This window comes from Buteo buteo, chromosome 14 (assembly GCF_964188355.1).
Source record: "Buteo buteo chromosome 14, bButBut1.hap1.1, whole genome shotgun sequence".
NCBI lineage: Eukaryota > Metazoa > Chordata > Aves > Accipitriformes > Accipitridae > Buteo > Buteo buteo.
Genome location: NC_134184.1, coordinates 29,849,759 through 29,863,935, shown reverse-complemented (window position 1 = coordinate 29,863,935; position 14,177 = coordinate 29,849,759). Strand labels below are relative to the sequence as shown.

Here is a 14,177-nt window from a genome sequence, read left to right as displayed (position 1 = left end):
CTGACTAGCACTCACCAATGGACCTAACCTCCATAAATTAATTAAAGACATTTTTAATCTAACCCCCTCAATATTTTTCACCTTTGCCATACCTGTGGCAATAAATCCCAGTTTGGGTAAACTTGTCACTAATTATCACACTGCTTCCCCAGGCACTGGAACCCCAAGTCTGTGTTGGGGCTACCCTGTTTTCCTGGAACAGTGAATACAGCCTTTCTCAGACATATTTTGGTACACTCCATTCCAATATATAAATGTAAACGAAGAGACCCATATTCGGAATCTACAATGGCAACAACTGTTAATTGCACAGTCATAGCTATCAAAACCAATATTCAGTGTGATCATGTCTGGTGCTCGCCTCAGGGCATACCACAATCATAATTAATAATGTTATTTAATAACAATAATAGGGCGAATGCAGATTATGCATTCATGGGCAAGGTTAATAAATGGGATCTGACCATTAGGTAGGTACAGCTGAACAATTTATGAAGCATTTTAAGAGCTTCCCTGAAGGTGGTGAATCAGGGCTGATCTGCTTGGCTCCTTTAGTGAGCAACAACAATGAAAAGTAAATAAATAGAGATGCGAAACAGCCTCGTCTCCTTTTTATCATGCCCTTCCTCTAAACTTCTTTTTTTTCTTTTTATACCAGAATTAAAATGCCTTTGTAGCAAGGACTTTTGAAGGAAACTTTGTATGATACAGAGCCTAACCTTTTTGGGAACTGAACATTATTATTATTATTTTCTTCTTGGTCGTGGAGTTCTCCACCTCAGCAATCCATGTACAAAAGGCTGCTTCCTGTCTTGACAGGTTTACAGTCTAGGTGATTCAGTGTAAAAGAAATAATGAACAACAATTGTGGTAACGATTTGTCTTCTAAAAGGTAAAGCCTTTGGTGTTTCTGCTCATTCTGACACGCTCTCCAGCTCGCACAGTCCTACCATGACCTGTAAATGGTATTTTTCGGAACAGAAAGTCTCTGCTGTCATTCTTGAGCAGGTATGAACAAGCCAGTGCTTACTATCAGTATCATGTTACTGGGACTTAACATACCGTTGAGAATTTGAACTGTGGTAAGTAGCACGGCTGCAAGGTCTTTCTACTTACTGCAAAGTTAAATGCATTAGTTTAAAACCATGTTTGAGGTTAGATGGGCTAACAGCAGGCACATGGGCACCTATGATGCTTCGGCTGTCAAGCAGTACCTTGCAAAACCAAGGAACTCAGCTGTTTTTGACGGCATGCTCTTAATCCACAAGGGAAGAGGGTTAAGCGAAGGGTACTGACAGACAAGCTTTGGCTGAGCTTCAGATGCAGGGACCGAAGACTACGTGGTGCTACTGCCCCCACAGCAGAAACAGCAGAAGGAAGGACACCTTACTCACTTCAATCAGTGCCCATAAAGTGGTTCACAATTAGATACCAGGGCAAAGGGACAGCACTAAAAGGCGAAGGTGGGTTGTCGGGTTTTTTTTACCTGGTGCAGCAAGGTAAGCCTGTCAGTGTCCATATAATTATATTACCCGGTATTTGGAGTAAGTCAATAATACACATAATACGTATACATACCATACACACCATCAGCTAGTGTGCAGTAACATGCTTGGCGGCATTAAGTTGAGGAGTGTGAGTGTTGCCCCTGTTGGAACCTGAACCTCCAGTTTGGACCCAGCTGTGAACGTCACCACAGTGAAGTTACAAAAGAAACCAAGAATGATGAAAGCAATGGTGAGGTTTTTAAAAGGTAACTGAAAATGTAAGAATTTTTATTGTCAAGGACTGCAGTGCTATAGCAGAAGAGGAATAATATTTCTAAAGAAGGAGAGTTGGAAGAAGTATTTTTTTGGAAGATGGTTACAGTCAGAGGGTAACATACTCAGAACCAGGCTTTTCTCTGAGAAATACCATTCACAGGTATAAGAAAGGTTTTTACCAAGCCTATTCTCCCAGAGGACAAGGAAAGTTCTAATTTGGTCAGCTCTGAATCACAGCCCAATAAAATGAAAAATAGATTACGCTTCAAGCACAGATACTAGAATAACTTGGCAGATGATTATATAGGCAAAAGTAGCAGCATATGCTGTACAGTGCTTTGCAAAATGCATGGTTTGAAAACTCATATATCCAGTGCAGCCAGGGATGGAAGTGCAGCGTGAGCGAGCACTGACCTCTAGTGGACATGAAAGTCTGGAATTGGTAAAGATGGTTGAATTCAAAATAGAAAATACGTCATGCAGACAGAGAGTTGTCCCAAGGCTTGTGCTTGGCAACTCTGCAAGCTACAGTCAGCATAGTTTTACTATTAGGAATCTCTCACTGTCTATGTGTCAGGAACTATCACGTCTACTTTAAAGTCTAGAAGCAAATGTTTTATGGCCAAAAGAAAACAGTGCACACTTAGAATTTGCTTAGAAAGACAGGTAAGTCAACTATTGGTGAGTAAAATTAACTGAGGCTAAATTCATTCCCCTTTATAGATATTTATTAAATAACTTGGCAATGTTGAGACTGTCTCCATGGACATTAGCAGAGCATCAATATTTTAAAGAAAAAAATCCTAAGGAAACATGAACATGCATGTCATATCATATTAAAGAGTCTTAGTCCTACTTTTTCTACAATCGAAAAATACAGAATGGTGAGGGTTCATATATTTGCAATGTCTGCCCCAAAGGAGCTTGCTTGCTTCTCACTTGCAAGTTATTTTCCATAGGAAAAGTTCTGTAAGTGTTCTGGAGCTCTTCTTTAAACTAATCCAAAGGAGAAAAACAATCCCAGGCACATAATTCTGTAAGGCTGACCTTCAGCTGAAACTACCAAAGCTGGGTGCTCTCAAACAATTAATGTGCAATACAGGGTTACCTTCCTGTATCAGTAACGTCATACTTCATTCAGAATTCTCACCCAGAAGCTAATACTGGTTTTTTGTGCTTTCACCACCTTAAGACAGTGAGGTTTCTGGGAAATATTTGTTCAAGAAGGCTCAAAAAAATTGGAGCTTGCACCTGGTCTTGCAGAAGGGCTTTGTTACTGGTGTGGGTTGTCCTTGTTTCCTCTGCACCCTGTCTCACACAAGAATTACTGGCCCCACACCCTAGACATTTATTCTTGCCTCAGAATGAGAGGGAAGGGAAGAAGCAGGAGAATTGTAAAGACCCGTGAATTCCCTATTGCAAGTCTGTGAAAGGAAGGAGGGAGAACTTCCACAAGGAGAGCAGGATGTCAGACAATGCACCAGATTTATTGTCGAAATACTATTTGAGAGTAGGACATACTATCTCAGCCTTTGATTGATATGAAGCCAATCTGTGTCCCAAAGTTAGTGCCATCACGAAAGTGAGAGTAAAATTTTTCAGGGTGGCATGCAGTACAGAAAGTGATATTTTGGTTCTGGTCTGTGACAGAATCATCTTGGATGTTCTCGGGAAGAATCCCACCACTCTCCAGAAGAACACTGAAATAAAGAAAGAGAAACAGAAAACATATTTTTGTTTTTTACATCTTTGCATTCCTTAAGACACTGTCATTCAGGCAGCTCCTCTAGTACCAACTTAACAAACTGTGCCAATATTGTCGTTGGGACTTGTATTTGCTTTTCTTACTTTATTTGTTCAAATATTAGACAAAAATAATTGCTTTTATGCAACCAGTAAAACCACATTTAATTTGAACATTTGTCTATAATCCATAAACTAACAGTGTAACAGTAAAATAATAGTTGAAACCCAGCAAAAGTGAGCACATACCATTAATTCAAAGCTATCATTTCTTGATCTGCAAAGTACTAGCTAGTACTTTAAGATGGTGAGGACCCTCACCATAATACTGCTGGATAATACAATATCAATATAATTATTGATAACTAATGTGGAATTAATCTTTTGTTCTTTCACCTTCATCTCTAGTCTGCTTAGCACAAAAGAAGTCTATGTCATGGAAATGCACTCAGTAGGCTTACCGTGTTGCTCTTCTAATATCAATATAAGGACTCGGAGAGTCAAATAGTCTCACACACTTTGGATCAATTCTGTGAAATTCTTTAGCTGATTCGTGAGGAAGTTTATAGCAGCAAGGTCCTACAGACGGGCCCAGGACCACAAGGATATCTTTCACGTTACAGCCATATTCAGATACCATAGCATTTACTGTGGCCATCGAAACTCCTAACAATGTGCCTTTCCATCCTGTGAGAAATGAGAGGTTGAAAAAAAAATTGTAGAAATTGTCTCTTTAATTTTATAGTAGCTAAAATAAATGCTATTGTTAAAGGTGCAAACGAATAGATATATTTATATCTAAAAATAAATCATTATATCTAATAATAAATAATTTTCTTTTTTAAAAACCCCAACTCAATACATTAACAACTGTCAGTTTGCTGATATCATCATTTTGTGGAGATGGAAACTAGAGGGGAGAGTTTAGATTAGCATTCCAGAATTCCCTTTCCCCAGTGTCCTGGTCTGGGCAACTAGAGCGTACTTTACAGCTCCTCTGTGCTTGAAACATTTAAATGAGAATATGACAACAGAAATATGTTACACTCAGAAGTGTATTTTTATAATATGATGAAAATGGTTTTAGTGTTATTTTAGAAAAAAAAAAAGAAGAGGCTCAAGCTAGAGACATTGTTTGGAATAGATAGATGAAAGCCAAGCTTTGCACTTTGGCGTTGTTTGGAATAGACAGAAGAAAGCCCGTCTTTGAGTTCTCATATCCTAGTTTGAGACCCGGGAAGCCTTTGCATTGCACAGGGAGTGAGTCATAACAAAGGATAGGACATGCTAATAACTCTTCCTCCGCTTTTCTACATCCAAAGACTGAGATGACCTTATAACTAATTGTCTTCATTTGTATACATAGCAACGTGTTTTCAAGTTAAACATGAACTGAGGTGGGGTCAGACAGGAAGGAAAGGATTTAGGAAAAGATAATTGGAAGCCTGGCAAGGACTGTGACGTGGGAATGCAGGCCAAAACTTGGGAGACGGAAGGTAGGAGTTCAGGCTAGAGCCGGGAGGTATGCTCGGAGAAGGCAGTGGTGTGGGCTGGGGGAACAGTGTGGTGTGTCAGGGACTAGATAAATGAAGAGGCAGCAGAGAAAGGAGCAACTACAGATTTAAATATTTTATAATAATTAGGTTTGAACACTTACAATGTAAAACTCTTAAAACTTTCAGGAGTGGATAAAATTCTCTCCATGCCTTCTCCCCAATAAGAACCACAACATTCCCCTCTCCTCCCAGACAGGCATGCCACAATTCTCATTCCTCTCAACTCCTCTAAGCTTGCTAGGCCCAGGGCGGGGAAGGGGGAAGGAGGGGGGCAGGGGGGCACAACAACTTTATTGAAGGAAAGTCATAGTTTTAATCATCTTATGATGACTCACAAATTTGAATTTATTTTGGCCAATTTATTCAGTGTATGAAGAATTGTATGAATTAGGTGGTATCCACAAGTTCTCGGCAGAGGTGAAGCTTCTTACCGTATTAAGGGGTGTACTAGCATCAAAGCTGAGGAGAAACTCTCAGCTGTGCATTCTCCTTGATCTCATAAATACAGACCTGTTTTATAAAATGAAACAGCCCCAGCAGGAAAATCTCACCACAGGATACATATTCTAGCCTACGAGTTGGGACATCTTCTGAAGTCAGACATAACCCCAGGTTGTGCTAACCATCCCTGCTTCAGTTTTATTCTGATCCAGAATGATTGTTGGGGGCATTGGCTTTATAGCTAGTTTTTACATATGAAGTTAGACAGGGCACAAAAAAAATTACTGGGTTTTGGCTACCAGATCAGAAAAATAAATTTATAAATACATAAATAATAATTATTACAGTTATAAAATAAAACTAAAAAAATCATAGCCTGGGAAACAAACTATTCTTAAGACTAATCTTGTTTTGGGAGGATACAAACTTAGATTCAAACAGCGTCTGTATTGTTATGTGATCTTGTATTAATTCATTCTCACTCAGTGCTCCTTTGGTTGCTCATTTATAATCCGTAGTCCAAAACTCCCTTTCCAGTGGTCTCCTAGTTATTTTGATCTCTGTTATTTAAAATTCCTACCAGAATGAGCAGCACCGCAGGCTTTTCTGACAGGATCAGCAAACAGCACTGGTATGCAATCAGCACCTGGAGCTGCTATCGTAACACCTTTCTGATTCGTAACTATTCCATCGTAGCTGTCAGGCTCTGTCTTTCCCATAATATACACAGCACTAGCGTGATCGATCTGTCGAGACAAAACCAGAACATGGACAGTGATATGGCAGCAAAAAACCCAGTTTTGACTAATGCAAAGATTTTTCTTTGGCATGAAACACTCTTCAGCACCAACTGCTCATGCATGGAAATCAGGCACTCCCTTGTTCAAATGCCACGCAGATGTGTCAGTAGAAAGCCACCATAGAAGTGGTGCTGTATTTTTCTTTTAAGAGAAACTGCCCTGATCATTTATCTGATTATTCTGCTCTGTGTAAGTTAAATGTTAGAATATTCTTGGAAGAAACAGTGCTGCTTCTCCATATAGTGCCAAATGGCTGATAGTTTGGATGGCTACTCCCACAGATAAGCTGCCAGCATAAATGTTTTAATTGTCCTGCTTCTCACAAGTTCTTGCTGAGAAAGGCAAGAATAATGACTACAGTTTTAGCCAGTGATACATGAAGGAAGATCTGATCCGTTTACATAAACCCATTGTTTGGTAAGATACCTTGACTCTGTGAAAAGTCTCTGGGTTAAATCCTGCAGCATTAGCTAGCCGACGGAGATTCTCTCTAACAACAACTTGCGGGTCCCTCCGCTTGGAACTGCTGAAGAGATTGCAGGAGCTTAGAGTTGGTATGTAGGAGATGCCACCTGTCCTTGTGGTGAAGCCATGCAGGAAGATATCATCTGGCAAGGCAAAAAAGACAACAAACAGTTGCTTTCAAGACAAGGCCAGTCCAGATATAACATGGTTTTATACTGAAGAGACCTGGAATCGGCCAATCAAAATGAGTATTGCTTTACCTCATATTAGCTGTGGCATTTAAATTTCAGGATTCTAAGTTTCCTTTTTGCTCATAATCATAATCCTCCAAGGCTAAGGTAGAGGGGTTTGAGCAAGAAGGAGACCTGGCAGATTTAGTGTGACTTTTTGCAGAGTTGTAGTGCAAACGCTAGAGAAGAGGTAACTCACTGAGGAAAATGACAGTAGATTTTTAAACAAATGTTCTAAGGTGCCACCTCGCAAGCTTTTTTGGCAAATGAAGTACTAGTCCTCAAGACACAGAATCTCAAACATCTCTCTGAAGTACACTGAAAGCACTGAGAATTTCTAGTGTTACTGAAAAATCCTCTGTTTTGACAGCGCGGATCTTATTGTGGCCTCATGCACCAAATGCAATCACTGCTTTTGGGGGCGATGGCGCGGAGGGGATCTGCGTGGCAAAGTGGAACTCAGAAAGCTAGTCCCACAAGTGGTGTTTTTGCTGTCCTAATAGCTGACAACCTTAGTGACATAATCAGAGCTGAGATTCAAAATCTCTTTTATGTAGTGTGATCCTTTCAAAGTCACGATCAAAAACTTGAAGCGCAACAAAGGCAAAGATGGCTTTAAGTAACTCATGTTCCTTTCAGGCTCTGGATCATTTCAGGCCTATTTTTAGGGACAGTTCCAAATTTTTGCAGTAGCAAACCTCTCAGCTTTCCCCTGAATTCCATGAATCCTGAGACCCCATAATAACACCGCTTGAGAGACAAGTTGCAGTAAACTGGGTCATGCCATGGCAGGGACACTTGAGACATCAGTCTGATAAACCAGGCATGCCTGAGGCTGCAGACCAGGAAAAAACTCTTGTCCTGCCTTTCCAGAAGATGATGGTAACTCTCCAAGTGTGTAATTCCCACACAGAGGGAAGGAGATTTCACTGTCTGCAGCAATGCTCTCACTAAACCTGGGCCTCTCTTTCCTCTGATTAAGCCCCATTTCTGCAACAGACTTGCCAGTCTTTTGCTGTATCTCTATTGACACTTCCCCTCTTACAGACCTGATACGCTATCACATCATCATATAGAGTTATTTGCTGCCTGAAGACATTTCCAGATCTTACCCATTCTGCAAGTCCCTTGAAGTATGCTTGGGAACAGTCCGTAAAATCTATTAGCTGGGATTCTATTTACCTGGGATCAGGGAAGATCTGAGGATGGTGAGCTCCCCTTTCAGGCTCGGCAGGCTTTCTAAGTACATCCGAATCTCACTTTGGATGAGCACCACATCCTGCATAGGAAGCATTTGCCATTCACTCTGAGGTTCAGCTATCTGTAGGTTTTTACAATCAGATGCCACCTGTAAATCCTCAAATTCAAACTGGTAGACTGCTGTAAAGAGATGGTCTACATATACTTTCATGAAGTCTTTTCTTATGGTAGGGAGAATAATTTTAATGATGCTTAGGTCTTTTTCATCCAGTCTTTGTTTGATGGTGTACAAAGCAGCAGCTGTAGTCAGAGCATGCACCACCTCCAGTCTTTTCTTCAGACTCTGAAAATCTCTCAGAGCTGGAAGTAAGGACTCTTGTTCACCGTTCCTTTTGCTCCCCTGCCTCTGGGAACACATGACATAAACAAATGGAGCAGGGATGGAAGAGCATTTCTCAATAGTTTCTAGCGTGCTATGCAGTAATCCTTGGATGTTGCTCTGCAAGTTGGCTGGCAGGCTGAACAGATCTATCAGTACTGCTTCCACCATATTCCAGGATATTTAAAGATTCCTGCAACTGCCAAGTGGTCGGTAACAAAACATGAAAAACAAACAAAAAGGCAAGATGGCATCATTAGTCCAAACATAGTTATGTTATTAAGGCAATGCATTCAGTGATACTGTGTAAAGAAGGTGGCATAGCAGTAATCACTGTCTTACAATTTCCTCACTGCATCAAAAGAAATTGCAGCAAAAGAAAAGTGGCGGAAATGGGAATTATTATGTATTTATTAAAGTATTTAGGTATTTCCCTACCACCCCACCTACCTCAGGTTTTTCCCAGGTCAGGGATGATAAAAGGTTAGTACGTAACATTAGATTTATTGAATCAATCAACCCACATTAGCCTAATGGGCCTTCTTAACCTCAGACTGTTGGGCCCTCCTCCAGCTCCCATGAGGGGAACCAAATACAGAGGTCCTGGAGGAGTTTCTGTAATAATTTTTTTTTGGAGGCATTTTACACACTTATCGCTCATATCTGCTACCCCTCCTGGCAGCAGGGGTGCTGGGCTGCGAGCGCAATGACAACTTTCCCACAGGCCTTCACAAGACTTTTTGCACTTCTCCCTTTTGCATTACCAAAAGCACTGACTTGCTAATTTCTGACTTCTGTGTGGAGAGGCGCATGATCGGTATAGTTCTTCTTTTCAACACGTGCAGGAACTCAGCACAGGTTACCAAAACTTTACCTAGTATGCAAGAAGTACACAGAACTAAATGAAAATAATATAATACTGTGCACAACTTCCTGCCTCAGCTTTTTCACTATGCTAGCTGCGCTCTTTGCTCTGAAATTAAGCTTATCCAAAATCGTTCTGTAGTTCACAGCTTGTCTTGTGCCCCATGGTGTAATTCCAGTTTTGGTGTTTGGGGTTTTTTTTTTCCTCTTTCCTGGGCTTTGTCGATCCAAGCCCAGCTAGGCTGCCTACCTGTGGAAACTTGTCCATTTACCTCTTCCTCTCTCTGTTTCTATGAGAGCCTATTTTACATATCCTCTAGGAATTGTCTTGTTTTCTTTTCTCTGTCTCTGATAATTTTTCAATTTCCAGTGCAAGCCTCCAGAGGTCTGGAACAAAAGACTAGATCCCTCTTACTTTGGGAACCTTGAACAGATGGCTATTCAGATTTCATGACTAAGCACTGTGCTTGATCTAGGAGGAATACATGCAGCTTTATCACCAGTTCTAAGACCCAATAATCATCTAGAGTATTCCTTAACACCACCTTTTTTTTTTTTTTTGCACAGTAACAAATCATGCATAAGTATTAATTCCTTTGCAGGAAAATTAATATCTTTGTAGGAACAAAGGACTTGAGAATCTTTTAAGCCTTTGAAATCAACGCTCTGCTACCAGAACTCACCGTATCAGATAATGCCTGGCACTATTTTCCTGCCCCAAGCCCTCATTCTCCTGTAACTACATGCATGCTCTGGCTTTACAGCACTTCATCATCCTGCAAAAATACTGCTTCTGTGTGTACTTGAGGCCTACCACTATGGTGGACTTGGTGTCCTTGGCATTTTATGGTTGACAATGGATTCCCAGAGTTTCTATACTCAAATGAGAGGTCAAAGACCTCTCTGGTTTTAATGGATCGTTTATTCAGAGTGGGTTTTATAGAAAACATTCTGTATTTTCTTCACTGTTCTTTCCTCCAGACTGGAAGAAAAATAATACTGACTGAAAATGATGTTTTTCTTTCTGCAAGTTGAACACTTACAAAGATTAATTAGTGACTATCAAAACAGGTGAACTAAGAGTATCAAAATGTGACAGCAGATAAAAGCATCTGCCAAGTAATTTATGACACTTGAATTTACTCAAAGTATTATTTACACACAGCTGACAACAAAGAAAACAGCTTGCTAAGAAAACAGTGTCGAAACAGACTCATGTCAAAGACCATGACTTGGGAAATCACGGTATTTCCCTCCCTACCCTGACACTCTCTGTGGGAGGCCTGTAAGAACATGACATGATCCCTAACTAGGTATAGCTAATAGCCCCAGCAAAGACCGTACAACAGAGGGGTGTATGGAAAAACAGATTATTGCTCCACTTCAGGTATGTCAGTAGTGGAAGGTAAGTAGAGTTCATTGCTGTCCTCATACTCCCCCAGAAAAATACCATCAAAGAAGGAAAGTGTTTGTGGAGGGAGAGGTAATTGTCTACATTGTTATTGTGTATTACAAAAAGTCCACAGGGGCAATTATTGGGATGTGCACAAAGAAACAATGGGGCTGATTCACCCTTGTATCCTTCCAGTTTTGCATCACAGAGTCTTACTGAAGTCAGTGGTGTTAGAAGTAAATTTGATACAGTCATAATAAAATTTTTTGACTGCTTTCTAATTACCCCAAACAAAACCCTTATCAAAATACAGGCTTGCCAAGCACAGCAATGTTTTAGCTTATGAGAAATGCATTCATGGTTACTGAGGTTCTAAGTAACATGCTCTACAGTCCCAGAGTTCCACAGAAAGTCTCACTGCATGTAACCGCATCAGAAAAGATTAAGTGCATTTATTAAGGATTTGCTCATTTCAGTACAAAATGCAAGGCAAATACTTGCACAAACTTGAAGCCAAGGCCACCCCTTAGCTGTTCCGCTCACTCTCTGAAACTCTGTCAGTACAAACATCTGGAGGGTAAAAAGATTCTCTTGCACAGACTTCAAGAAAAAGAAAATGAAAGAAAATGACAGATAACGAGAAGAGAGGATAGGTGAGGAGGTTAACAAGAGTGAAAAGAAACAATGAAGGAAATAAAACCAGGCTGCAGAGAACAAGACAGCTCAGGGTAGAAAAAAGATCTGAAAAGCAACTTACAAAAATGCCAGAAATCTAATTCTAAAAGGTCACTGTTGGTCAAGACAAGATTGCTGGCAATTTCCTGCATCTTTGAATCCTACTGGCCACCTTATCTTCTTACAGAAACTCAGAGAACTGACATGGTTTTAGGAAAATTAAAAAGGCAAGAAATATTTAACATGTGCCAGAGAGAGATGCCCAGAGAAAGAAAACAGGTCATTAAAGCAGCCCAAATGAGCAGGGATAAGAGCACAATTGTAACAAAATTTCAATAACAGCAAAGACAAAAAAAAAAGGGGGGGGGAAAATACATTAAAACCTCTTAAACTGGACTAAAATAAAACATTCTGCCTCTTTTAATTTACAGGTATTTAGGCAAGGTTGAAGAAACAGAAATCAGCACTTACAATGAAAATATCGAACTACATGCAGTTTTCATAAACAAACTCAAAGTTTAAAACACAGAATTTTACTTACACAGGTAGACAATCCTTTTAAATGCTTGAAAAATATCATCTGATATAAACACACATTACTAGCTTTATATATCTCACTTTTCACTGTCAGTCTTGCAGCTGATTTGTACAAGATGGAAATTCCTACTCTAGGTAAGATTGGAGTGGGAACCTGTATTTCTTCTTTATGATAAGACCCTGCTTGGTTGCTGTCAGTATCTGCAGGAAATAACAAACTGTACTGAAAGGCACAAACATGATTAAGTGCCAGGGTAGCGTTAAACCCGGAAGCAGCATTAACCCTGCCATGTAACTTGCTGCTGTAATCATACATTCTAATGCATCAGCTTTGCACAATCTCAAACAGATTCAGAAATGTACAGCGCTGCAAAACAGAACAAGAACACAAAGAAGTTTAAGGAACACTTGTGCGGACTGAGAGTTTCCTTTTCTGAGTTGTAACTGCATGTTCCAGTGACGAATGTGGCAGTCAGTCAAGAAAAAGTATATTCAGAAGGACCTAGATAGAGAGGTTACGAGAGGCCACAGGCCCAAAATGAGGATGCCGACTTCTCCTCGGAACAGTCAGAAATTTCGCAGAGCTCTGTAAAAAAGTCTGAATGTTTTGACAGGAAAATGCAAAGGTCAAAAGGCAAGTGGAAGCATTAGGGATTTGTATCAGGCTTTGTCCAAGAATTATATGATAATAAATACATTTTCTCAACTGTGCTAAAATCAGTCATGACAGATAAGTATATGACAACTAAAGGACAAGAAGAAAAAAGTATTTTTTTCATGAACAGAGGAATTAATAAAATCAGATTTCCTCTAAATTGCTGTCCTACGTCCCCCTGTTCCTCCCTTCCCTTCAGCTCCAGTAAACCTACACTTCTGTCAGGTCCAGAACACACCTTGGGAGTCCCCCACCATTTTCCCTCCTGCTTTTCCTTCCAGCCTATGCTGGGCAGAGGGATGAGGGCTGAATCCTCCTGGCTCTCCCTCCCAAAGGGAACCGATGCGGGTATCTTGTCTTTCCCCACACAGGCACCTATTTTCATGAAGTTTGCAGAAATCGGTTACCTCCGAGGCTTCCCACCCCACTGTCAAATGTGTCCAAACTAGATCATTAAAAATTAACAGGGGGGCTTGATGGAGAGAGACCAACACAACCATTTTCTTTCCTTCAACCAGACTAAGAAACAATAATTACTGGGGTTACTTTTTGGTGCAGAATGCTGAGAAAGTATAAGGAAAAGGTCAGAAAACATCCAGGATACAAACCAATACTGAAAAATAACAAACTGATGTCTCCAGCTGAGGTACCATATTCAGCTTCTGCCATTTCAAAAAAGGGATGACATGAACAGATTGTATGCAGAGATAAGCAATTAAATTATAAAGCTTGTGGGATTTAGGGTTAAAATTCCTTAAGCTGGAGTTCAGAGGAATACGAGCGGGCACTAGACAAGTCCATGGCCATAAAACAGGGCACAGCGTAGAGCAGGAGAAACTGGGCCACCTTCTTTCTCGTAACCCACCGGCGCCCAGCAAAACTTACGTTCTCTGCAGCATATACCAAACACTACCAAATTATGACAGAAAATGCAGTTTAATACAATCAATCAGGCAGCGAAACAAACCGGTAAGCAAAATCGCCTCAGCCACAGGGCGAGCCAGGTCGCGCTGTGGGTCCCACCGCGAAGCGCCCACCCCACTTCTGACAGGACGAGTTGTTCCCTCCTTTTTTCTTCCTCCATCTCCTGCCGGGGACAGCCCTCCCTCCGGCCCTCTCCCGGCTCTCTGTGCCCCTCGGCCGCGGCTAACAACGGCCCCGCTCCCCTCATGGCCGCCTCCACCGCTCGCTTTCCCTCGCTGAAGTTCTCCGACGCTCCCTTAAACCCCCCTTCTACTACCCGGCACCGCGGGGTCGGCCCTTGGCCGACGCTCCCTGGCTGGTGGCGGGAGCGGCGCGCGCCGCGGTTTGGGCGGGAAGGGGGCGGCCGTTGTTGTGTGAGGGGGCGGCCGTTGTTTTGTGTGAGGGGGCGGCCGGGGTTGTTCGCCCTCCCCGCCCAGCGGCGGCGGGGTAGGTAGCGAAAAGCCGTGGCTTGGTCGTGTCAGGGCGCTTGGCTCCGCTCTGTTTCGGTGCCTT

The 14,177-nt window shown here is 41.4% G+C and overlaps 1 protein-coding gene across 1 annotated transcript; it reads right to left on the bottom strand.

The window, feature by feature from the left end:
- Positions 1 to 1,805: 1,805 nt before the first annotated feature.
- On the bottom strand, positions 1,806 to 12,294 carry LACC1 (laccase domain containing 1). Its single transcript, XM_075045838.1, has 6 exons — positions 12,051 to 12,294; positions 8,181 to 8,776; positions 6,730 to 6,911; positions 6,084 to 6,249; positions 3,968 to 4,193; positions 1,806 to 3,463 (listed from the first exon to the last, which is right to left on the bottom strand). The coding sequence occupies exons 2-6, from the start codon at positions 8,746 to 8,748 to the stop codon at positions 3,289 to 3,291; spliced, it is 1,317 nt and encodes a 438-aa protein (XP_074901939.1). The 5' UTR covers positions 8,749 to 8,776; positions 12,051 to 12,294; the 3' UTR covers positions 1,806 to 3,288.
- Between the last annotated feature and the right edge of the window lie 1,883 nt (positions 12,295 to 14,177).

Bases quoted from the DNA above. Each gene is read 5' to 3' on its own strand.
- LACC1 (XM_075045838.1), bottom strand. From the start codon at position 8,748: ATGGTGGAAGCAGTACTGATAGATCTGTTCAGCCTGCCAGCCAACTTG. The intron at 4,194-6,083 runs GTAGGAATTTTA...CATTTCTCACAG, and splicing joins CTGCGGTGCTGCTCATTCTG to GATGGAAAGGCACATTGTTA. The intron at 3,464-3,967 runs GTAAGCCTACTG...TCTTTATTTCAG, and splicing joins GATATTAGAAGAGCAACACG to TGTTCTTCTGGAGAGTGGTG.